The 23,301-nt window shown below is 38.4% G+C and overlaps 7 protein-coding genes across 9 annotated transcripts; 3 read left to right on the top strand and 4 right to left on the bottom strand.

Annotated features, from left to right (window-relative positions):
- The first annotated feature begins 1,548 nt into the window (after positions 1 to 1,548).
- Positions 1,549 to 2,161, top strand: LOC117621732. The gene has a single exon (XM_034352306.1). It carries the CDS (start codon positions 1,575 to 1,577, stop codon positions 2,046 to 2,048), a length of 474 nt encoding a protein of 157 aa, XP_034208197.1. The 5' UTR covers positions 1,549 to 1,574; the 3' UTR covers positions 2,049 to 2,161.
- Positions 2,162 to 2,664: 503 nt separating this feature from the next.
- On the bottom strand, positions 2,665 to 4,408 carry LOC117614875 (WEB family protein At1g75720). Of its 2 annotated transcripts, none has more exons than XM_034343798.1 (2): positions 3,971 to 4,408; positions 2,665 to 3,481 (listed from the first exon to the last, which is right to left on the bottom strand). In XM_034343798.1, exons 1-2 carry the CDS (start codon positions 4,142 to 4,144, stop codon positions 2,957 to 2,959), a joined length of 699 nt encoding a protein of 232 aa, XP_034199689.1. In that variant the 5' UTR covers positions 4,145 to 4,408; the 3' UTR covers positions 2,665 to 2,956. The 2 variants fall into 2 exon arrangements, with proteins under 2 accessions (XP_034199689.1, XP_034199690.1); XM_034343799.1 differs by having other exon boundaries at positions 2,665 to 3,475.
- Positions 4,409 to 5,494: 1,086 nt separating this feature from the next.
- LOC117615931 (hexokinase-2, chloroplastic) lies at positions 5,495 to 8,851 on the top strand. The gene is made up of 9 exons (XM_034345115.1): positions 5,495 to 6,195; positions 6,452 to 6,602; positions 6,723 to 6,905; positions 7,101 to 7,175; positions 7,258 to 7,413; positions 7,507 to 7,602; positions 7,741 to 7,871; positions 7,965 to 8,046; positions 8,194 to 8,851. Exons 1-9 carry the CDS (start codon positions 5,915 to 5,917, stop codon positions 8,521 to 8,523), a joined length of 1,485 nt encoding a protein of 494 aa, XP_034201006.1. The 5' UTR covers positions 5,495 to 5,914; the 3' UTR covers positions 8,524 to 8,851.
- A 524-nt stretch (positions 8,852 to 9,375) lies between these two features.
- LOC117635929 (AP-2 complex subunit sigma) lies at positions 9,376 to 11,634 on the top strand. Its single transcript, XM_034370324.1, has 6 exons — positions 9,376 to 9,560; positions 9,651 to 9,749; positions 9,853 to 9,903; positions 10,047 to 10,220; positions 10,825 to 10,884; positions 11,360 to 11,634. The coding sequence occupies exons 1-6, from the start codon at positions 9,558 to 9,560 to the stop codon at positions 11,399 to 11,401; spliced, it is 429 nt and encodes a 142-aa protein (XP_034226215.1). The 5' UTR covers positions 9,376 to 9,557; the 3' UTR covers positions 11,402 to 11,634.
- A 779-nt stretch (positions 11,635 to 12,413) lies between these two features.
- LOC117635236 lies at positions 12,414 to 18,749 on the bottom strand. The gene is made up of 13 exons (XM_034369591.1): positions 16,965 to 18,749; positions 16,522 to 16,709; positions 16,352 to 16,409; positions 15,691 to 15,815; positions 15,388 to 15,598; positions 14,996 to 15,290; positions 14,815 to 14,884; positions 14,678 to 14,738; positions 14,465 to 14,540; positions 14,276 to 14,363; positions 13,794 to 14,129; positions 13,509 to 13,721; positions 12,414 to 13,165 (listed from the first exon to the last, which is right to left on the bottom strand). Exons 1-13 carry the CDS (start codon positions 17,035 to 17,037, stop codon positions 12,692 to 12,694), a joined length of 2,268 nt encoding a protein of 755 aa, XP_034225482.1. The 5' UTR covers positions 17,038 to 18,749; the 3' UTR covers positions 12,414 to 12,691.
- A 798-nt stretch (positions 18,750 to 19,547) lies between these two features.
- LOC117615327 (gibberellin-regulated protein 11-like) lies at positions 19,548 to 20,429 on the bottom strand. The gene is made up of 3 exons (XM_034344394.1): positions 20,177 to 20,429; positions 20,049 to 20,094; positions 19,548 to 19,964 (listed from the first exon to the last, which is right to left on the bottom strand). Exons 1-3 carry the CDS (start codon positions 20,252 to 20,254, stop codon positions 19,783 to 19,785), a joined length of 306 nt encoding a protein of 101 aa, XP_034200285.1. The 5' UTR covers positions 20,255 to 20,429; the 3' UTR covers positions 19,548 to 19,782.
- Positions 20,430 to 21,299: 870 nt separating this feature from the next.
- On the bottom strand, positions 21,300 to 22,203 carry LOC117623208 (snakin-2-like). Of its 2 annotated transcripts, none has more exons than XM_034354107.1 (3): positions 21,988 to 22,203; positions 21,865 to 21,910; positions 21,300 to 21,772 (listed from the first exon to the last, which is right to left on the bottom strand). In XM_034354107.1, exons 1-3 carry the CDS (start codon positions 22,084 to 22,086, stop codon positions 21,591 to 21,593), a joined length of 327 nt encoding a protein of 108 aa, XP_034209998.1. In that variant the 5' UTR covers positions 22,087 to 22,203; the 3' UTR covers positions 21,300 to 21,590. The 2 variants fall into 2 exon arrangements, with proteins under 2 accessions (XP_034209998.1, XP_034210004.1); XM_034354113.1 differs by having other exon boundaries at positions 21,865 to 21,907; positions 21,988 to 22,199.
- Positions 22,204 to 23,301: the final 1,098 nt, after the last annotated feature.

Here is a 23,301-nt window from a genome sequence, read left to right as displayed (position 1 = left end):
TTGAAAGAGGTGAATAGGCGGAACACATGTATGTCACATAGGCAATTAACGTAAATTCTGACAATGACGTTAACATCATAATTATATTGCAAAAAAATTAAAAAATTAAGGTACATACATGATTGTTAAATTTAAGAGTTTATAAACAAACATGCCTTAAGAGTGAGAATTCAGAGCATTAAATTGAAATTAACCTTAAAAATAAAATAGAGATTCAGAAATTCCATCAATCCATCAGAGGTTGAAGGTATTATTATGAGTCCCAGAAGAAGAAGAAAAAAAAAGAAGAAAAAGGTTGTGTTCATGAACAAGAAATCACAGAATATGATGATTTGGTTACAAGGTATGAATGAACATCCAATAAAGAAGAAAAAAAGGAGAATCACATCATAAGCAATTAAGGTGGTCAATAAAGAAATGACTTATTTATGACGAGGCTGGGCCCAAAAAAGAAGAAAACATTTCCATCTTGCAATTTGTTTTCTTTAACAATGAAGAGCACAATTATGACAGAGAATTTGGAACTGATTTTTGTTAAACATGGGATGGGATGACTTCACCTAGTCTAGTGTAGTCTGGTTAATAAGTTGTTGAGACAGGTGCTTACCTCATGATTAATACATTTTCTTTACTTTAAGGAAGAAAGTACCAAGACACAATTATGATGTCCTACAAAAATCATTAGAACATGCCTGACTGACCCTCCACTTTTGATATTAATATAAATAAATAATTAAGATCGTCTAAATCTCTTCACAAGCTCATCATATTTTTCTAGTACCCATTTTTGTTTTACCATAAACAAATGACTTGGCTTCTTTCAAGTTTTCCAGGACCATTTTGTGTTGCTACTGTTGAGATGCGATGTTATAAATTTAACGGGCGAGAGTGAGTTACATTATATTAATTTGTAGAGAAATACTTGAGTTGATGATAGGGTATGTATGGACCACCTCGATATGAACTTATTGATTCGCATCTTCAGTTTTGGTTGTGTTGAATTGACTAATGCAAAGGGCAATCATTAGGTTAAGCTTTTCCTCAGCCAAGCAGGGTACCTAAGGCTGCCAGAAAAATGAATGGTAATTTTTGGCATTTCTCTGACTAATGACCAATCTCCATCCCCATGGGTCAAATAATCATTTTGGGGGTTTCTCATAATTTCACATTAGCTAGCTCTATCTTAGGCTTTGGATATAAGTTAAGTACAACCAAACCAATTAAGCATCCACTTACGTACCATCATATATAATTGGATCTTTAATCCAACTCCAAAATTAACTTCACAATTACTCACTTAATTACTACCCTAATACTTTGTGTTGAACCCAATTAATGACTTTTGTAAAGAATCATGAACAAGTTAGATATGGAAAATGTTCTTCAACTAACTAAGAAAGCCTTTTTTTTGGGTGAGGATAAGTGAAGGCCATGCAAATGATTTGAGCACATGGACAAATGCCAACATCCTTGAGAGTTTTAATTAGTCTCCCAAATAGAATAAAAGTCATGCCCTGGAAAATCACACCCTTCCCCTATTTTAAATTTATAAGATAGACGACACACACACACCCATGATAGCATTCCATTTCCCGGAGAGGACGAAAACAGAGAATACAATGCAGCCAAGAGAGAGAGACCACAGCTCCTCCTTTATTATACAAGTAGGTGATCATCAACAATTCCATCACCACCACCAATTTGATCCTCATCATCATCAACCTCCCAAATTGAACTTGTCTGCCATGAAACTCTTCAACCGCTTCCGGAAGATAATAATGAGACTCTTATTTTCTATCCCATCTCGATCAGCTACCGCGTCTTCTTCATCTTCCTCAGGAGCCACGAGCAGCACCCCCAGGCAAAGGAACAGCACCAGCTGTGACAGGTTCTTTGAGCCCCCAAAGACTTCATGCAGTTCCTATTATTCATCTCATTCGCATTATAACGAGGCCATCGCTGACTGCATCGAGTTCTTTAATAAGTCCTCGTCGTCTACCCAAGAGGACATGTTGGATTTTGATCCACAATCCAGCGTTATGGTTTGAACTTTGATATAAATGTTTCTTTTCGCATGCACATGCTCATGTACTTATGTACTTATGTTTTGCCTCACTGTCTTTTTTCTTATTAATTCGTGATCTTGTTTTGGTTTCAACTTCAAGCACATTAAGCATGTACTTGGTGCAACTATGCATTCCCTGTTGGTCTCGATCCTCCTGTTCAAACTATTTTATCTGTTTTGCTGTTGTTGTCTCTTACATTATGCCTTATTTATCATGTACATATACATTGTTGAGAAAATTGAAACATCCTTCGATATGACTATTTATTTATTTGTGAATGCATGCATTCCTTCTGTTTGAATGATTTATTTACTTATTTTTCTCTGAAGCTGGGTCGAATTTTGAACAAGCTTTCATGAAAAGCAAATTAACTTGAAATTTGGCACTTAGAACTCTCTCTTATCACAATTTACGTTTTATGAGGCCTTATATTTGTTGTCAACGTTAGTGTTACTGGATTGTTGCATTTGTTGTCGAATGATGTTGGACTATATTTAAATGGCCCATTATTATCAATACTCATTGCATTAAGGCCCAATGTAAAACATCTACCCTCAATTAAATTAATAAAAGAAAAAAAAGAAACAAGAACAACGGCTTAAGCCTTAATGAGATCAGGCACACTAATTTATTGGGTACTTCATTCAAAGACTCTCTTCTTCAAGTGTTACAATTTCTTATTATCCCGAGCAAACTAATTTACTGGCAATGGCAAGACTTGCATACATATATAAGATAGAAGTGAGACATACAAAATACAATTACACAAAGGGGGAGGGGAAAAAAAGAGTTGGCATGCAAGCGGCAGTATTATTGGATTGGAAGCAAGATGAAGATGTATGTATGTGTGATGTAGAAATGCAGCAGGGCTGATGATAAGTCATCAAGGATCAAGGATAGGCTACTTGTGGGCCTCCTTTCTTCTTGGAAAACATCCCAGCTAATAGAGGAATGAAAGGCTTGTTTTTCTTCTTCTTGAGAGAAAGAGAAGGGTGTCTTTGCAATTTTTCATCAACACCTAAACCTTGTGCGATCTTTACTTGCGCAAGGGAAGGTGGATTTGCAAATGTCACATATCTTTTGTTTTGAAACTCAAAGCTTCCTTCTTCATCATCAGATGTTTGTGTTTTCATTTCAAATTTGGTTGAGTCTGAGTCTTCAACTATATTCCTAACGTCTTCGATGATCTCCGCTTCTACAAACTGTTTCTCATATTCCCTTTCCTTCAACTGATGGAGCTCTCGCTTTGTCCGTTCAAGCTCCTGTTTTAGAGATGAAAGGCAATTTTCCATGAGCTCGCTTTCTTCTCTGGCTTTTTGGAGGCTTTGTTTTGTCTCCTCTAGCTCCGCTGTCACGCTTCCAATTCTGGATGCAGGGCCATGCCGATGCCCATTTTCATGTGCTCCATTCTGCATCTTTCAAGAATACAAGAAAATCAATTATTTAGTACAATTATATTCTGGATGCTTGCTTGCTTGCTTGTGACCCCTCCTCTCCTCTCCTCTCCTCCCAACAAAGCCAAAATTAACATTTCTTTATTTTTCTATAGCATCTCTTCATTTGAAAGCCAAGAAGATTATCTCCAGATTCCCTCCCTAATAAAGCCGACCATTAAGGAATTAAGCCTAGTGATGATTTAACATTCTTTATTTTAAATATTTAACAGCATAACCACAGCTCAGTCACATAAACAGGGGCAACTTAATTTGTACTCAGTCACATAAACAGGGGCAACTTAATTTGTACTCAGCCACAAGCAAAGCATATATGAGAAGATCAAACTAAATTTTCATTTTGTGTAGATGGGAAGATTAAAGTTAAGAGATGTAACCTTTAATCCCAACCCAAGTAGTAATTAAGTAAGTAGTGATTAAGGTAATTATGAATATGATGATGATGAGTACCTGTTTGAGCTGGGTGGCATAGAGCTCCCCTGCAAGAAACTTTTCACCGAACAATGAAACAGCTTCTTTGACAGATCGGAATGGTTGCCTTGTATCAATCTCCGCCCTCTTAATCCTCCTCACACCTTGCACTTGCACTCCTGCTGCTGCTGCTGTTTCATTATTATTCTCCATCTTCCTTCCTTAATAAAACTTTCACAAATATTATACTGCTTGCTAGCTACTACTAGAATCAATCAAAGGCCCCAACCAGAATGCCCAATTTACTTAGTCTTGAAAACACAGAGAGAGAGAGAGAGAGAGAGAGAGAGAGAGATGGGGTGGCTGGCTGGTTACACTTCTTTACAAGTGAGACAGAGAGAGAGAGAGAGGGCGGTTATAGATGGGGCAGGGGGGACAGGGGGGAGCTTCGTTTCTTCGCGTCCACTTCACTAGAATTCTGTTAATACTGTGGATGTGATTGTGAAAGTGAAAGGAAGGCGGTGGGTGGCAGCAGTTGGTCACTTCTTCGCTTCTCTTGTATTTTATTTGGTTTCTTCTCGTGGACTGGGGCAAAAGAGAGGGACTCTTTGCCAATACCCAACACCAACCAATTCCAATTACCTTTTTTCATAATTATGGGTCTTCTCCTGCACTCTTGCTTATGGTCAAATCTAACCAAGACTCAAATCCAGCCCACAAACTGGCGTCAAACTTGGGCTGGGCCGAAACTCACAAAATCAGACTATAACGCACATGACTGGTGGGCCTACCAACTACACATTTATCCATGTAGAGGGAGAGAGAGAGAGAGAGAGAGAGCAACCACTATGTTGTGTGTGTATATATATATATATATATATATATATATATATATATATATAAAAAGTGAAAGGTAGAGAACAGTGAAATATTTAAAATATTAAAAAAATATTATTGGTTAATTTAAATATTAAGAATTGAAATTATTAATTAAATGATGATAATATGGTAAATTTATATTTTTTTTCATATTAAAAAAAGTAAAATTAAAAATAAAATCAGATAATAAGTCATACTTTTATGAAACATAACTTACAATATTATTTTTTCTTAATTCTAGAAAAAAAAAAAAAAAAAACCAATTAGCACATGCATGAGTATGTGTCAAGGGGCTTGTGGGACAGAAAGAGCTATGGTATGTATGGCATACCGTTTCTATCAAGTTCCCAAAGTAATCAATACAGAAAATGCCAATCCAACTATGGTAGGATAGGATGGCCATGACTTAAAAAGTTGATGGAAGTCTCAAAATTTTGAAACTAGAATCATTAAAAAGGATTAAGGATAAGAATTATCCATCTTCATCAATCATTATCACATTAACAACAACAAAACATCTTAATAACCTAGCCCAGCCCTGAACCCAGCTTAATTTATCATCGTATTTTACAAAGATTGCTGCTGCTGCTGGCGCTCCAAGCATATGAATATTATTACTTGTTTTTATTTGGAAACTATTATGGATATACTTTAAAACGACTGGAAAAACAACAACATAGTTCGAGCTACAACCCCACCACCAAAAGCACAAATCTTCGCGGTTGTGTCCCATCTACAAACCCCATCGTATTGTCCGCCCAATCCCAACCTTTGTCCAAACCCTCAGCTTTGTACCCAATCAAAAAACAATAAAATAGCAAAAATAACAAAACAACGGGAAGGTAACGAACAGTTTAATTCCTGTTAGCTTGTTAACTCTCTTTCATGTCAGCTACCCAAAACCACGTCGTCTTGCTTTCTTTCTGAGCATTTTCGACTTTTTATTATAAAATACAACCTAAACAAAACACAGTTGGGAACCTTGCCAGTTGGTTGCCATCGACAGAAATAAAGACCAACAATAGTACCACTATGCTCCCTCTCTGCGCCTTGTTCACTATTTTCCCTCTTCTTTCTTTTTCATAGATCTTGCCTTACTACAACATGTCAGTTGCTGCCACGCCCCCAGCCGTTGGACCTTTCTACCTCAGGCGCCGATCACCTAGTACGGCCATGTCCATGCCTCGCTTTAGGATGGCCGTCCGATCTGCTGCCGTTTCTGTCACTCCGCTGTTGACCAAGCTACACAACGACTCTGCCACTCCTTTGCCCCTCCTGTGCCACGTGGCAGACGCCATGGCCGCCGACATGCGAGCCGGGCTTGCCGTGGATGGTGGGAGTGACCTCAAGATGATACTCAGCTATGTTGACAGCCTCCCAAGCGGGTACTATTCACACTTCATACGACGCCGTCAAAATTATACCTTGACTGTTTGCTTTTTATTTTTATTTTTTATAATTTATTTTCTAAAATTAATGGCTAGTACATTCCATTTTCTACTAGTTTTGTTTTGATGTCATGATTGTGAGTTGTGAAAGGTTTTTACTTTGCTATGCAAGGAAACAGAGTATTTTGTTCTGTCTCTCAATGATCATGAGTTTAGTGTTTGATGTAATTTCAATATGTTTTGGAATTGGAAGGAATGAGGAGGGGTTGTTTTATGCACTGGATCTTGGAGGCACAAACTTCAGGGTACTGAGGGTACAACTAGGCGGCAAACAAGAGCGTGTGATTGCCACCGAATTCGACCAAGTTTCGATTCCTAAAGAGCTTATGTTTGGCACCTCAGAGGTCTGCTTGTTTTATCACTAACTAATTTGCTACAACAATATTAAATGTTAGTTTGTCACATTTTATATTCAGGATAATGCATACATGAGTTAAAACCAGTTTTGGTTGTTCACACTGCAGCAACTGTTTGATTTCATTGCTTCTGGGCTGGCAAAATTTGCACAAAAAGAGGGTAATAAATTCCACCTTCCAACCGGTACAAAAAGGGAGATTGGATTCACATTTTCATTTCCTGTGAAGCAGACCTCCATTGACTCTGGCATACTAATTAAGTGGACAAAGGGTTTTTCTGTTTCTGGAACGGTTCGTACTTTCCTTTTCTGCATTTCTGTTTTCATTTTTCCAGAGCTCTTCATTGGATTGGGTTATGCTTTTTGGGTTTATGTTAATGGCTTTAAACCTTTTCCTCTGTCATTTTCTGATCATAGCTTCTTAACACTCGTAACAACTTGCCAACTTGGCAGACATAATCATATTAAGATATTCAAACTTTTACAGGCAGGGAAAGATGTGGTTGCTTGTTTGAATGAGGCTATGGAAAGGCGGGGACTTGATATGCGGGTGTCTGCCCTGGTATGCTCATCTGATGCTAGCATCCTTTTTCAAAAGGTTTAATGAATTAGCTACCAATCTGACATAAATCCATGCGTACTAGGTTAATGATGCGGTTGGAACATTAGCTGGAGCAAGATATTGGGATGATGATGTCATGGTTGCTGTTATATTGGGTACTGGAACCAATGCTTGCTATGTTGAACGGGCAGATGCTATCCCGAAACTACAGGGTCAGGTTTCTTCTTCTGGCAGAACGGTGTGTGAGAGAGGCCCCAAACTCATTTCTCTCTTCTTTATGGACATAGCTTAATTTTATTTCTCAATTTGCCCAAAATTACCTTTGGCTCAGATTATTAACACTGAGTGGGGAGCATTCTCAGATGGTCTTCCTTTGACTGAATTTGATAGAGAAATGGATGCTGCTAGTATCAATCCTGGTGAGCAGGTAAACTATATATATATATATATATATATATATATTTTTTTTTTTAGTAACTGAATATCAGCACTTTTCTTTAGCATGCTGGTAACAACTAACAAAAGACTACATAGTTATTACTTGTCCCTCATATTACATATGCAGATCTTTGAGAAAACAATTTCTGGAATGTATCTGGGTGAAATTGTACGAAGAGTGTTAGTGAAGATGGCTGAAGCAGATGCTTTGTTTGGTGAATCTGTCCCAGAAAAACTATCAACACCTTTTGCACTCAGGTTAGATAAACTTCCGTTGTTTGCTGAGTCTGGTAACACTAGGAGTTCAGAATTAGAATTATGCTGAAGTGTGTTTGGAATTGATTTTTATAGGACCCCAGATATATGTGCTATGCAGCAAGATATATCTGATGACCTTCAAGATGTTGGATCAATCCTATACAATGTATCAGGGGTAAACTTCCGATGTTTGTTCTAAATTGTTCATACATACCATCTTGATGCATGCCTAAGCAAGTATTGTGTACAATTTAAAGCTAGTTTCAGTTTTCAATGTCTTTTCCTAATCAATATTTTCTCATTTGCCCAATGCTGGGATCAGGTTGAGTCAAATCTCAGTGCAAGAAAGATTGTGGTGCATGTATGTGACACCATCGTAAAGCGAGGTGGGCGCTTAGCTGGTGCAGGAATAGTAGGGATACTTAAAAAGATGGAGGAGGATTCAAAAGGTCTCATCTTTGGCAAGAGGACAGTGGTGGCAATGGATGGAGGGTTGTATGAAAACTATCCTCAATACAGAAGATATTTGCAAGAGGCAGTGACAGAGCTTCTTGGGACAGAGATTTCAAAGAATGTGGTCATAGAACATTCAAAAGATGGGTCTGGCATAGGGGCTGCTCTCTTGGCTGCTGCAAATTCCCAGTATGCATAATGAGAATGGTTCGTAGGGCAGGACAGCACTCTTGCTGCCAACAAGGTAATATAGTAGTACCATGTAATTAGCCCCTGATTAAAAAGGGTTGTAATTAATTTGCAATTTGGTTGAACTTGGCATTGTTTTGGCGAATAAGAAAGTGAGTCAACAAGACAGTGATGAATTTTGGATTCGATTCAGAATTGTAATTCGGAAGTAGATTGTACAACTTTGAGTTCATAATGCACCATCCATCTATATGGTGCAATTTTGTTCATTCAGTTCATCTGTACGAAATATTATGAAGTACTTTGTGGCTCATAAGTAAATATTACTAGTCACTAAACTTTTAAGTTTAAAATGCTTAATTTGGTACCATCCACAAGCTCAATAGTTTTGAACCGTCTGCTGTCTGTCTTGCTGGTTGAAGCGTAATTTCCAGACGCTGTTCAAATGAACATGACAGGAACAAGAAGTTTCCAACATTCTGGAAACTCAGTCCAGCCATCTTTGATTGAATGTCAATTTATGCTTATATTTCATCTCCTAATTTAGCAACGAACGAAGCTAAAAATATGTTGTCAATTTAATAAAACTGTTTATATCACATTATTTAAAAAAAATATTAGAGAAGATAATTGCAACCCAAACTAAGCTACATGACTAAAATTATGAAATTGAAATGATATGGCCCAAAACTGAAAATTTGCATATGTGGCAAAATTGCTAAACGTGTGCAACTGTTGTCGTATCCATGTGTGAAGAGTTCAAATTAGCCGTTAGATATTTCCGTTGACCAATCCGTCAACGGAGACAAGTCTCCTTCACCAAGCACACCGTTTTTGTCTACATCATTCATAACACGCTAGTAAAACTAGCTGGCTCTCCCTCTCTCGCCTTTCTCTTGGGCTTTTTTACCCGCGCCGCGACCCACTGGAACTGCGAAACGACATCGCAAAGTAAAACCCCCCAAAAAAAAAAAATTCTCAGTTTTCGTGCCGAAGTTTTGGGTTTCTGCTGTTGTTAGTTTCACTTTGAATTTTGCTTCAACAATGGTACTCACATAATTATCAGTTTTCATTTTGGTTGATTAGTATTTGATTTTTTCAATATCTGAGCATGATCTTAAATCTTCCATTTGGCAGATCCGATTCATATTGTTACAGAACCGGCAGGGAAAGACCCGTTTAGCTAAGTACTACGTTCCTCTCGAGGATTCTGAGAAGCACAAGGTCGAATATGAGGTCTGATCCACATAATTCCGCTTTCTATTTTCTTTGTAATTTTTTTATTATTTTATTTTGCGCGTAAAGTATTCAAGGGTTTTTGAATTCGATGGTTCTGCAGGTTCATCGTTTGGTGGTCAACAGAGATCCCAAGTTCACAAATTTCGTTGAGGTTATATTTTCTTTTGCTTTGAATATTTATTTGTTTACAGGTTTTATTCCTCCAAAATCTTGAATTTACAGAACTTGTAAGTTGTATTGGTTTTTTATGGGTAATATTTGATTGTGAGCTGATTATTGTAACATTGCTTCCAGTTCCGTACGCACAAGGTGATCTACAGGAGATATGCGGGGTTGTTTTTCTCACTGTGTGTTGATATAACAGATAATGAATTGGCATATTTAGAATGCATTCATCTATTCGTGGAGATTTTGGATCATTTTTTCAGCAACGTTTGCGAGCTTGATTTGGTCTTTAACTTTCACAAGGTCCGTTTGCTTATTTCTCACTTTTCTTTAATGTACTACCCGAACTCCTCTTATATGATTATTGCGTTCATGTTTAGTTACTGGGTTAGGGTAGCATTCAACCCACACTAAATCATTTGCTGAACTTACCTTCGATAGTGGTGGCCATTTATTGGGATCATGTAGTGAAAAGAGTGGAAGAAGAGAGTCTATATGTATGGCAGAATGAAGCAGACGTATGGTATTAAAAGCCGTTGATTTTGTCCAATCTAAACCAAAAAGATAAAGAGTGGTTTTTGAATGTTAATCTAATTTCTTTGAATGCATGCTAGCATTCTTCTGTGTTCTCCTTGTACATTATACCATACTTAGAATTTCTTGTTGTCAGTTAGTGTTAGGCTTTAACAAAGTCATTCTGCCTGGTACATGCCAGTACTTCAGATCAGCCTCTCCAAAAAGAAAATTGAAAAGCGTATATAATTGTGTATCTTTATTTACAACAAATTTCTTATCCACTCCCTTTTTTTTGGGGGGGGGGAGAGAATGTGTTTTGTTTATGATCGTTGTAATATATTTTTTGTTTGTTATCTTACTGATTACTTATTTTCATTTCCATTTATGGAAGGTCTATCTGATACTTGATGAATTCATTCTTGCTGGAGAGCTCCAAGAAACAAGCAAGAAGGTGAGAACTATGGTTTCCATTGTAGCTTTTCCTCTGTTGTTGCTGCTTTTTGCGTGTCTTTGTTGTTTTGGATGTGACAGGCAAGAGAGTCCTTGGTTTTATGTTTTCCATTTTTGCCTGGGTGACCTTTCCCTAAAGTGAATTTGTCCTACTTTTTATCTTATTTCTGATTTATCTTTAATCATGTATCTGGATTGTATGAAACAAAGTCTATGTGCCTTTTCATGGTGTCACATATAAATGGCGAAGTTGTAGCATATGGATGGACTATGGGTAACCTTGTCTATTCATCTTGTTCTTTCCCCATTTGACTCTGGGAAACCAAATCTTCACTCTTTTCATTTCACCGTCACTAGCTTGCTTTGGTGCTTGTAGTGTTTGGTCCTATGTTATGTAATCATTGATTTATTTTATGGTCTGCATTTGGTGAGAGGAAATCTAGTTTCATGACCTTTTTTGTGTGTTGTGCTTGCAGGCGATAATAGAAAGAATGGGAGAACTGGAAAAACTGGAGTGAGATTTCGTCTGCGGTGACAAGTCTCAAGGATGCAATATGGTTGTGTGTTTCTGCTGATTGTTTCAGTCAATTCTTGTAGCCTACCATATTCCTTGTGTGAATTCATCTCGTGTAATAAAAGTTAATTGAACTAGAAGATTTTGTACCCCCGGTTTTTCCTCATTTTGCCATTTGTGTTTGAAATACACATTCATATAATGAAAGGCGTGCACATGAACAAAGTTGTCTGTTCTGTTCCGGTTGAGTAATATCATGTCATTTAAAAAAAACTCAGCAGGACTGGAGAAGATTGTACAGTGCAAGGATCTTATACTCGGTTGCCGCCCAATATGGAAAGAGGATTAAAAACAAAGTTTGCTTTGGATAACTTGACCTCAGAGCAAGTGGGCCATTATGGAAAATCCTTGTAAGAGACCAAATAGCACCAAAAATACCAAAATCTTCAGTATTAAGTCAGATGTAGCCAAATACCAAACTGTACCGAATTTGGGCGTACCACCAAATCTTTCAATTAATAATTGATTGTCGGCTTTGTTTCGATTCGGTACATCTCTGCCGACTATGGTCCAGAAGTCCAAGCCATTTTCTAGACGCAAGCTTAGTTCAAACTCCCACTTATTAAAAAAGTAGAAAACTATATATACCACTTTCTTTTTTTCTTCAGTTGCCGATGAGAAGAATGGTAGGCAACTTAGCATTAGGATAAGTGCTTTGTTAGATCCATCCCAGTGTACAAGAGAAGACAAATTGAAAAAGAAGATAAAAGGCTTCAATCAGAAACCAAAAAGAGAAAATAGAAAAGCGTCTCATCTTCATTTTTTATTCTGTTTTCATCTGCGAACCTTGAAAGGGCACAGCGTTTACTCACTTTTTCATTGAATAAAATGGAAAACCCCTACTTAAGAGTTTGAGAGTTTTGATTGAATAATGTTGGATCTAATTCTTTACCCTTTTTTCTTCTTTTCCTTTTGCTTTCCTCCTATATACAGAATGAGTACTTGTAAAGCAGACAGAGTTGAAAATTAACATTTCTATTATCTTCTTTGTAAAAGATGAACAATGTACTTGAAATATGTCTGAAAAGATTACTACAAAACCTCTGCGGCCCAATACTCCAGGGCATTTTTCATACAAATCGAATGCCCCAACTGATCAAGTTATGGCAGTTATACCTTAAACCATGTTCATCTCTTATTGAGTCACGACGACAAAGTGAAGCAGCAAGTCCCATTTCTGAGCAGAGGAAAGAATGAAATAATGTATGAACCAGCTACTTTCCAATAGAACTTATTAAAGGCGCTCGCTGCAGAGTAACTGCAGTGGCAGTGCACTTCCAGCACGGAATCCACCTCCAGACTCCTCATACACAGAAGGTAGATGGTGGTCTTGTCGTTTTACCCTACCAGGAGGAAAAGATGAAGTAACAGCCATTAGCTGCTGCTGCTGTTGTTGAGACAGTGGTGCATACTTAGGACCAACTAGGTCAACCGTTGAGGGGGAAGGAGACATAACAGCTTGGCCGCATGGAATCAGCATAGTCTCCTGCCTTCCATTTTGCCAGCTTGGAAAGTGAACTGCAGGTGCCGTAGTTCCCACTGGTCTGTACTGGGCCACCAACTGAGCTGCCCAAAGCCTTTGCTGCTGCTGCTGCTGCTGTTGAAGCTGTAAATGTTGCTGTTGAGGTTGCTGCTTTGTCAAAGCTGTGGGACTTGCTTGAGGACCACAAAATGGGTTGACATGATATGGAGGTAGCTGCAGCTGGGCCTACAATTTAGTGTTATTTCATAATTTTAGTACTTAGCATTCAATGTTTACGACCAACATTATTATTATAATAATAAAAGCTCCTTTGTTAGAGTTTAAGGTGGTCAGGAATGCCAAAGCCACATAAGGAAGCTTGCAATATTATTGGTAAATCGCCCATAATAACTTTCCTAGCTCTCTATCGATTCAGAAATGGCACTCCCAACCAACCGTTGGATGTATTGGATCTGTTGGATGTACTGGATTGAATCCTGTTTCTATCAAAAGGACCAAAGCTTCACAGCATAATTGAAAAAATATATATAAAATATAAAAAAGAACAATTGAAGGAGAGCTGAAAAACCTGCTGGGCCGCTGAAGGATTGTTAGGGCAGGAAGAAGGGCTGAAGTGAGACTGGGGCAAAGATAAAGGAATGAGCGTGTGATGCTGCATGAGAGAATGGATATAAGGAACTTGGGATTGTGATGATGGCTCCATTCCATTTCTAGCTCTACTAAAGCTATCATTAGTTTCCAAACCACCACCTCCAGCTGACAATGACAGGAAATCAAAACTCTGCAAAAAACGAGAAACCAGTTAGAAAATTTTCAGCGATAAACCAATAGCAAACACAATATTAAGCTTTACCTGCTTTGGTGAAGGGTATGCCCGAGATCCCATAGCACACTGTGGCTGGTCTTGATAGAGCTTCTTCTGCTCAAGAATACCATTCTTAGCTTCATTTGGCCTTTTTTCAGCACTAGAAATATCTATGCTACTAGCCGAAACAATCCCATTTTTAACTTTAGTATAAATATTAGCTCCAAGAAGAGCCACTTGTTTGGATCCTTCATGTAGTCTCATTTCATTAGGCTGTAACTTATCTTCGCTCTCAGAGTTTTTTAAAGCCTGAATCAAATGACTTATGTAGACATGAGCTGCGCACTTCTTCCACATCCTTCTACCATTTAGAACATTAGTAACCTGTAAAGTTGATAGTCCACCATACCCTCAATCAGAAGATTCACATGGTATAGACATTTGTGAAGAAAATGGCAGCACATATCAAGATGTTAAAAATGCTGATTATCATAGAATGACACCGTTAGCAAATTAATAGTCCTCTTCACCTTTCCAAAAGAAGAAACATTTTGAACTGAGGCTCTGGAAGTAGACAAGGCGGCATCCAGCCAGGCGGGAATTTTAGCAGCAGGGGACCTATAGAATAGCTACAAACAGTGAGGAATGGGAAAAATACAGAGGAATATCCAAAAGCTTATCTAGAAAAGTCTAAAATTATAAGAAAATAAGATAATTACTGCGACGATGATGATGGACTATCATTCCTAGCACCATGGGAGACATTTGAAGACAAGCCAGGCCACAATACTGGACCTTTCAATCAAAGAACCAAAGATCATGTCATCTTCAAGAAATTGACATGCAATGTTATATGAGAACACAGCGTTTCACAACGAAAGTGAAGTTCCAACCAATATTGAAGAAGTCTTCTGAACAAGCATGAATTATACCATTTTTCTTGGACTCCTGGACCATATTATGCACTTCAACTTGACTCCCCATGGTTTTGCCCTGAAGAGTAACCAAATCTTAAAATAAAGCTAGCTCACAAAATAGATATTTGACTTAAGACTGAGTTAATGCATACCAGCTCCAGTGCAGTTTCTGGTTTGCTCCCAAAAATTGAGGACTCCTTTTGCACAGGCTGCTTTAACTTGCTGGAAGATTAAAAAAATGATAATGGTTAAAAAAGAAACAGACACGCACACAACACACTGAAATAGAAAATAATAATACAGAAGCTGGAATTAAGTTGAAGAATTACCCACCGACTATCAAGGCTTAGATCAGATGGAACAGAAAAGTTGACAACATTGGCAGTAGGCTTTTCATTGCACTCCTCAACTATCGCTGAGACTGACGAAATGTTTAGATCATGAGGGACTGAATCATCTGAGGTTATACAGAATTTCCTACTGTTTGGTAATTCAGGTTCACTTTGAGTACTGGATTTGTTCAAAGAATCAACTTGATCAGTTTCTTTAGCTAATCTTTCTACACTAGATGGACTGGAGGCCTCGGTAGCTTTCAAGGGGCAAATTGAACCCGACTTATCATTTCCAACTGCAGAATCCAGTACCAGCACATAAATTAACAGCCTGCCTACCACAATGGCAGACTTTTGAAAAAGAAGATTTGCGAGCAGAGAATAATGGATCACCTTCAAATGCAGGGGTCGGAGTCTCTTTGGACTCTGGCAAAGCTGAAGGATTTGCATCTAAAGATTCAGTGTCTAATTTACTGTTATCATTTGCATCATTGTTAGGGAACAGTCCGGCCAAAGCATACAATGTCTCCACAACTTCTTCCTCATCTTTTGTGATATCCCCAGAAACAGTTTCTCTCAGGGATCTATCTGAGCCTCCTTGTTTCTTCATAAGTAATTTCAAGTATATGTATCAAAGTTCTGAACAGAAAAGGCAAACCTAAAGAAGATGTTGAAATAGAAGATAGAGATGACTACCAAGTATGGTTTGGGTTTATTTACACCGTCCCTTTTTCGGGATTCGATGCCACTCATTGCATGGTTCAGCTTCTTTGAATTTGGTATAGATGGAGATGCAGATTCACGATTGCGCTTCTTCATTGCTGCAAGTGTAACAACAATTTCAAAAAGCCCGAGATATTCATACAATAGAATATAACAAGATTTTTTTTAAAAAAAATTTCCCCAAAATCCAATTGCGTCAAAATCATTGAAAGCTATTAAAGTATCTCTTTTGGAAAAGTAAACTACAGAACAGTAGGAGGCAAAACCTCAGAGCCAACTTTCACCCAAAAAAAAAACCTCAGAGCCAATATAATAAATAAAATCAAAAGGCATCAATGCATCCTCAAAGTGGCAGCATCATATTAAATTGAATTAAAAGTCAGGAAAAAAACTGACGGAACCTTGCGTCCCGAAAAAGAAAGAAAAAGCGAAAGCTTCAGTTTTGCTTCACTTCTAATCCAGAATTAAAACAAAGTAAAACAAACTCGAAAACTTCCCAGAAGACCCACCAAACAAAGGAAATTCCAATTCCAATTAAGTAAATAAAAATTAAGTAACCCAAAAATGGAAAATTTAGACATGAGCATTGAATTTAAAAACAAAGATGTCCGTTCATAATTCAAAACCCACAAACCTGATCGCAACTTCCGCGGAACAGAGGCATGATCAACGCCATTGCAGTCATCAAAAAACTAGAAACAAATATCAAAAACAAAAGCAAAAAAATGTTGAAAAACGAAACAGGGAAGATACATAAATTAACATGACCCGGTGTGGTCGAAGATTGGGTAAAGAGTAACCAACCTTTTTAGGAAGCTTAAATCTCTTACTGGGAAGCTCATCTTCTCTGTCAGACACATCACAACCCATTTCGCAGTCTTGGAAGCTCGAACTCGCTGTACCAAGAGCACTCAATTTTCTGAGCCGCTCTTTCTTCGATTTTGCCGACTGCACAAAGTCCCCACCAGCACCAGCACCAACACCAGCCAAACCTTGAAATTCAGAAGCACATTAAGCAACTACTCAAAAAAAATAGTGGTGATAATTATAAAGGAGGACACGCATTATCTGCAACTGCAACTGCAAGGCTCTTATCATAAACCAAACAAGAGTACACAGATAACGACAAGTACCAAAAGCGTTTTTGTTTTCTCTGGTGAGAAAATTCCAAAAATGGGAAAACGGTGAAATATTCTGGATTACAAAATTGGAAAATGAAAAAGATGAAGCGTGAGATTAAGATTTACAAGAGAAGAGCTTGTGTCCAGAAGGTTGTTTGAAGCGAGTGGCTCCACGTCTCACGTCTCGAGGCTTGTCCATTTGTAAATGATCGATGGTGTTGCTAACATCTGGAATTTTGTAAATGAGGAAGGGCTTGTTGGGCGGCTCAGAATGGAGCTCAAGAAAGAAACGCCTCCAAAAGCTGAACCCAAACAGATCCTTCTTTCTGCAATCTGAGCTACTAGCAAGCTCTCTTCAATCACACAGAATGAGAAAGAAAGAGAATGAGGCAAAGGTGCTGAACAAAGTGAACGAGAACAACGTGTAGAGAGAGAGAGAAAGACAGAGAGAGTTTTCTTCTCCTTTTTTTTTTTTTTTTGGTTTTGGTTTTTGGGGTGTAGTTATTTAGCGAAACGAAAAGGTCGCCGGAAAGAAAACCGAAAAAGTTGGGTTTGGGTTTTTTTTTTCCAAAGAAAGAGAAAATCAATTTAGTCGCTTGCGTGCCAAATATCTCTCCGTTTTTCTTGAGACGAGTGTGACAGTTTAGAGCGAGCTCTCTACCTACTCGGGCTATGGTAGCAGATCGACCGAATAAGCAAAAACAGAGGACATTCAGAAACTCACAGAGAGAGAAGACGAAGAAGAAGAAGAAGACAAAAGCAAAAGCGATCAAAGGCAAAATAAAGATGAAATAATGAAAGCAATAAAAAGTAATTCGGTCCCTCGTGTCCAGAGAATCAGGTTCTTCGACCTCCCTCAGTCTGTGTCTGTCAGTCTGTGAGAGAGAGAGAGAGAGAGAGAGAGAGAGAAAATTGAAAAGAAATGCAAATGAAAAATGGGAAATGGGAAATGTAGACGAAAGTCTCAGTCACAAGTCACAAACGTAAAAGGCTCGCCAGTGTGTGTGATGCATCAGTGAAATAATGTCAAGTGTAGATCGCATTTATTGAAATTTAAAGGAAAACAATTAATGCTCGTTTCTACGTATAATAAACCAATTCTTCTTCACCCAAACCCACATAATAATTTCTATCCACCAAAACAATTATATCTTTCCCCTTCTCTCTCTCTCTCTCTCTCTCTTCTACTTCCAGAGAACTTCCAGACCTCCACTCTCCCGCTTAATTATGAACCAAACTCATCCATTCATTCATAATCTTTCAAAAACTAAAATTTCAAGAAAAATCATATAAAAATTGACGCTTGAATTTGGAAAAGTGAATAAAAGCTTAATCAGAGATACGAGAACTCTCTCTCTGCAAACCAGAAAGCAGAAAGCAAAACGGAGAAACTAGAAAGCAGAAATGCTTCTTCTTCCTCCCAAAAGACGGAAAAACCGAAGCTTTTTGGTTGCTCTCCGAAACATCGACTTTCAATTCAATGCATCACAGACTCGGACACGGTCGCACTCTTTTTTTTCCCCCCTTCTCACGTCACTGCACCATCGACGGTTTATACACACTCTATATGAGTGTGCGGTCCTCCTCACAGCCGTTAGATCACTCGCCATCCGAAGCTGCATCAGAAGGAGACAAAGTTTATCCAGCGTGGCATCCACATCAGACAAACCCCACCCCAGCTGCTCTCACTCACTCACGAGTCACGATGATCTGTCATGTCCTCCTTAAACCTCCGCCACGCCTGGCCCTCCGATGGCTTTCTCTTTCCGTCGCTGGACTAGACTTTTGTGGGCCTTCTTCCTTCACCTCTGGGCTCCAAATCCAATCCGAATCCAAAAGTAACCGAAATCTGATTTCTTCAACATCCAACGGTTATTACAATACCTCGTGGCAACATGACAACTTGTCCGTCCGTACGAAAGGATTAAGATTGTGCTCTCTTTCTTTCTCAAAACCTGCAGTAAATCATGATTTTATTCTGTACCGCCCCATTCCTACCCTCCCCCACACCCACAAATTCTCATTTATTTCTCGCCCAACAATATGTACTGTAGTACTGTACAAGTACGTATTGTCTACGTTACTTTCACCGGTACACGCATTATACATCCATGCCTAAATGGGCTATGGAGGAAAAACGATGTTTACAGGCAGAGACAGACAAGCAGCTGCTGCTATGCGTGCGTGTTGGGAGGGTGTTGTATACACGCCTCTAAGGGAGCGTGGTGGACGTTGGGGGAGTTTTTTTTTTGGGACGAAATTTCTGTCTCTCTCTGAGTCTCTGACTGGGTGGCACTAAAATCTGCGATGTGCAAGTGCAACAAGTTCTCTTGTAGACAAAAGCTACTTTTCGAGTCACGCGGAAGGGAACGGAGGGAGGGAGCAGGGAGTAGGAACTCGGCGATTAATTGGGAGGGATCCTAATTCCTTCCTATAATAATTTGATTCTCTGGAAGTTCGAAGAGACTCACGTTTGTTGCGTGACTGACTCGTTGTTATTTCCAGTGAAATTACCAAAACAGAGTGAAACGGTGTCATTTCATGGTTGACAGACTGACAGAGTTTTCAATCATGCCTTGCATGTATGTCGTGTGCGCATTAACTTGCACTGGTAAATATGTTGGATTTTGCAGTTCCAATACAATATACAGTACTAAACTGGACTATTGGGCCTTACAATCTCTTCTTGAAAACACACAGCCCAACTTGTTATCCTAGGAATGGGCCCGTGGGCCTTGCATTAAGAAAGCCCAATACTGTTACTGGACTTTTCATAACTCAGATAAATAAATTTACTAAAATAAAATAAAATCTACTTCTTGTTGATCCAACTAGAATCAAGCTTATATTATTTTATAAATCACCATGATCCAAAACATAAACATATATCAAGAACAAGAAATGTGTGTTGCTTGCTGGCCCCTGTGGGTGTCTTAAGATTTAATTAAGGGCATTTGTGTAGGCCCCTGTGGGTGGTCATATTGGCGTAACAAGGGCAGGTTTCATAGTGACCAGAAGTGCCTGGTGGAACGCAATTGCATCTCTCGCAGCACGTCCCGCATGCCCTCTTGCATAAATTCGGCCTTGACGATAATTCGCACCTTCGATTACATTCTCCATCACACTCTGTATGTAACACCATACAATATTAGTATCGTAATTCTTTTTTATATAAAAATAAGTTGAGTTTTGTTAGTCTGAATCTCATACCTATTTTTGGAGGACGATGAGGGCTTTCAACAGGAGGTGCGGTCACCTGAAAACACGTTACGCTGTTAGTCATCAAAAGCAGTTTCAAATTGATACATAAATAAATTAATTGGATTAAAGTGGTTTACCGTTTCTTGAGAATCAGCGAGTCGGAGAATGAGAAGAGAAACGAGAATTACAACCTTCAACATCATCTTCTTGGCCATGGAGGAGGAGAGTGTAAGTAATCTTTGGGTTGGGTTGGGTTGGGGCTACGAGAGAGAGTTGGTGGTGTTTAAAGAGAAAAATAGGTGTGGTATATTTATAGCCAAGTTCATGAGGAGGTCATTAATTATGAAACCTCATGAGTATGAGTGACACACACCGGACCAGAATGACAAAAGTGCTCCAACGAGGATATGACTCTGAGAACAACTACATTATTTTGGAAATTTACTTACTTTTGGTAATAGTCTCAAACATTTTTTTTATAGTTAGTCTCAAAATTTAAATAGCATTTAGCTAGCAAGGACCTAGTTGGCTGAAGCCTGGAACCAAATCACTTTGCTTGTATGCCATGCTGGTTTGTTGATGTTATTTCTTTTGAAAATAAGCGATGGTCTAAACTATAACAAGGAATGGAGGTTTATTACACACTACGTACCAAAATGTTATAAAAATTTAAAAACTCAAATTACGAATTTGCAAATCAAGGCCCTTTTGTAATGTACTTAAACCCTATTTGTTTTGGCCTCAAATAATTTATCAACACACTTGTCCAATGTCCATGCATGCATATGAGTCATGACCGACAGACTAGATAAACTGAAGCGGTAATCTGGCTGGGATGCAAGCATTAATTGTATATTTGTATCACGAGTGACTGAACCTGAAAGTTATGCGCGTTGCATCATCTACCTCCGGTTCAGACGTTTCGGTCGCGTTATTTGTGATCCATTCGAATTGGATTTGGGTTTGGCATTGGCAGTATCGCTTAAAAGTTTTAGGAAAGGCCTCATCCTGTTTAACAAAATGGGCTATGTTTATGTTGGCCTTCTCCCTCTCAACAATATCTATGATAATTGCAAAACAAAAGCCCATGCTTTTCTGTAAGTGGCGGTGGGGTCTCAATCACTTTGAACTTCGACGTCATCAATGTGTCCCATGAGTTTTTTTTTTTTTGGTCAATGTCCCATGAGTCTATGACCCATTTATTCAGGCAAGAAGAGGAGAAGAAACGACAGAGACAGGTAAAATCAACAAGAGTCAAAATATTATGATATCATCTTTTCTCTCTCTTTTACTGGCCCATGGATTAGAATTGAACACGAAAACAAAATATTTTCATTGAAACCAAAACAAAAGAGGAAGAAAAAAAGACACTCCCAACCAAACACGCAATAAACAAAATTACAATAAGTACATTTTCGTGTAGCCTTAATCATACAAACCAAGTGACATCCTTTGTTTTATTTAATTAAAAACATAACTTTATTTATTTATCTGAGTTCTGAACTGAACACCACCGGCAGATGAAGGTTGGTTGAAGTTTGAAGTTGGAATTCAAGGACACTTGCGTTTGCCGCCGTGGGTGGTGAGGGCGGCGTAGCAGGGGCAGACCTCCTGATTCCCGGCAGTACCCGGAGGAACACAGCTGCAGCGCTGGCAGCAAGTCCCGCATGCCCTCTTGCACAGCCGAGGCCTTGAAGACAAACGACATCGAGCAGCGCACGCTCCACCACAGTCTATATATTACATAATATTATTCATATTAAAATTGCCGTCAATCAAACAAGTATAATATAAAACAGACAAATATAATGTAATTAATATGTACCTAATTTATCAAGTAGAGAACTCTGTGCTGCAATTTTGTTTGCCTGCTATTGCAAGTATATAAATCAACTTTAGCTACATATATAAATATATAATTGTATCAAAATGAAAGAATCTTCCTTACCGTCTCATCAGCGTCAACAGGATTGAAAACAACAAGGCAAACGACGAGTACTGAAACAAGAATCACAATCCTGGAGGAGATTGAGACTGAGATGGCCATGGCTTCTAATTAAAGAGATTTAATTGCTTGCTTGCTCTCAAACCTAATTCAGAAAACCTTGATTAATACAGATATCTATTTAGTAAGTTAACTTGAGTTGTGCGTAAGAATGGCATCTCCTATTTATAGCCCAATAGTTTGCCAGCTGGCCGTGGGTCTGTGAGAGTGATAGAAAAGGAGAGTAGGTGCATGCCAGGACGGGACATTCTCGTGGAATGTGGTATATGTTATTAAAATTTATAAACAAATGCATGCAATGTAACAAAAATAGATGTAAAGCTTGAGGAATCGTCTGAAATGAGTAAAGCTATCTTCTTTATCTTCTTTTTTTTTTCTATTGCTTTTTTTGTTGTGGGGATTATTTTGCAAGTGGCGTTATTAGTCTTTAGTCTTTAGCCTTTAGCTACCCCATTCACTTGTTTTCATCTTCTCTTCTTTTCTTTTGTCGTCGTGTGAAACGAAGGAGCATAATTAGATAAACCCATATAGCTAGGTAGCTAGAGTGAAGCTACTTTTTTGTTTTGTTTGGAACTGGTGTTGATTAGAAACCCACAAGGAAAGGGAGCACAAATACACAGCCTAGAAATGAGAACCAACAAACTGAGCTCAGCATCAACGCAACAAGACCTAAGCCCAAATAATAGCTAGTGAGTCTATTAGAAGGTTTATAGAGTAGGGTTTAATTTGACTCTGCTCAAGCTGCTGGAAAACAACTTGCTACGTAGTTTGATACTTATCAGAACATTGACAAGCAAAAGTAATCATTTCTAACTTTCATTTCTAAATTAACCAAGTCTTTGAGTAAACGAATATCCATTAGAATAGTACTCATTTCAAACACGAGAAAAAAAACAAAAATCTTGAGTGGACAGCTAGCTATCTACATTGCTTGCTTTACAGATCAAGTGGCTGCGATTAATTGTGGAAGTTAAAATAAACAGATGGCTTTTTCTTTTGTTTTGTGTCGGCCAGAAAACTGAGACACATCTTTCAAAATCAAAAGACCAAAAACCTTAATTAAGCTTCAATTCCATCAGCTGTTTATGCGATAAGGGTCAAATGCATGTTTCTTTGTCATAAACTAGTATGTTTGCTATCTTAATAGTATTATATGGCTGGATCCTGGATGGATTTCCCCATGCTACCCAAAACTCTGTGGGACTACCAAACGAGGGGAGGGAGGGCCACTAAATTATATTTAAACAAGTGGTTATA

This window comes from Prunus dulcis, chromosome 1 (assembly GCF_902201215.1).
Source record: "Prunus dulcis chromosome 1, ALMONDv2, whole genome shotgun sequence".
NCBI lineage: Eukaryota > Viridiplantae > Streptophyta > Magnoliopsida > Rosales > Rosaceae > Prunus > Prunus dulcis.
Note: the sequence above shows the minus strand (reverse complement) of the source record. Positions and strands in the feature narration are given on the sequence as shown.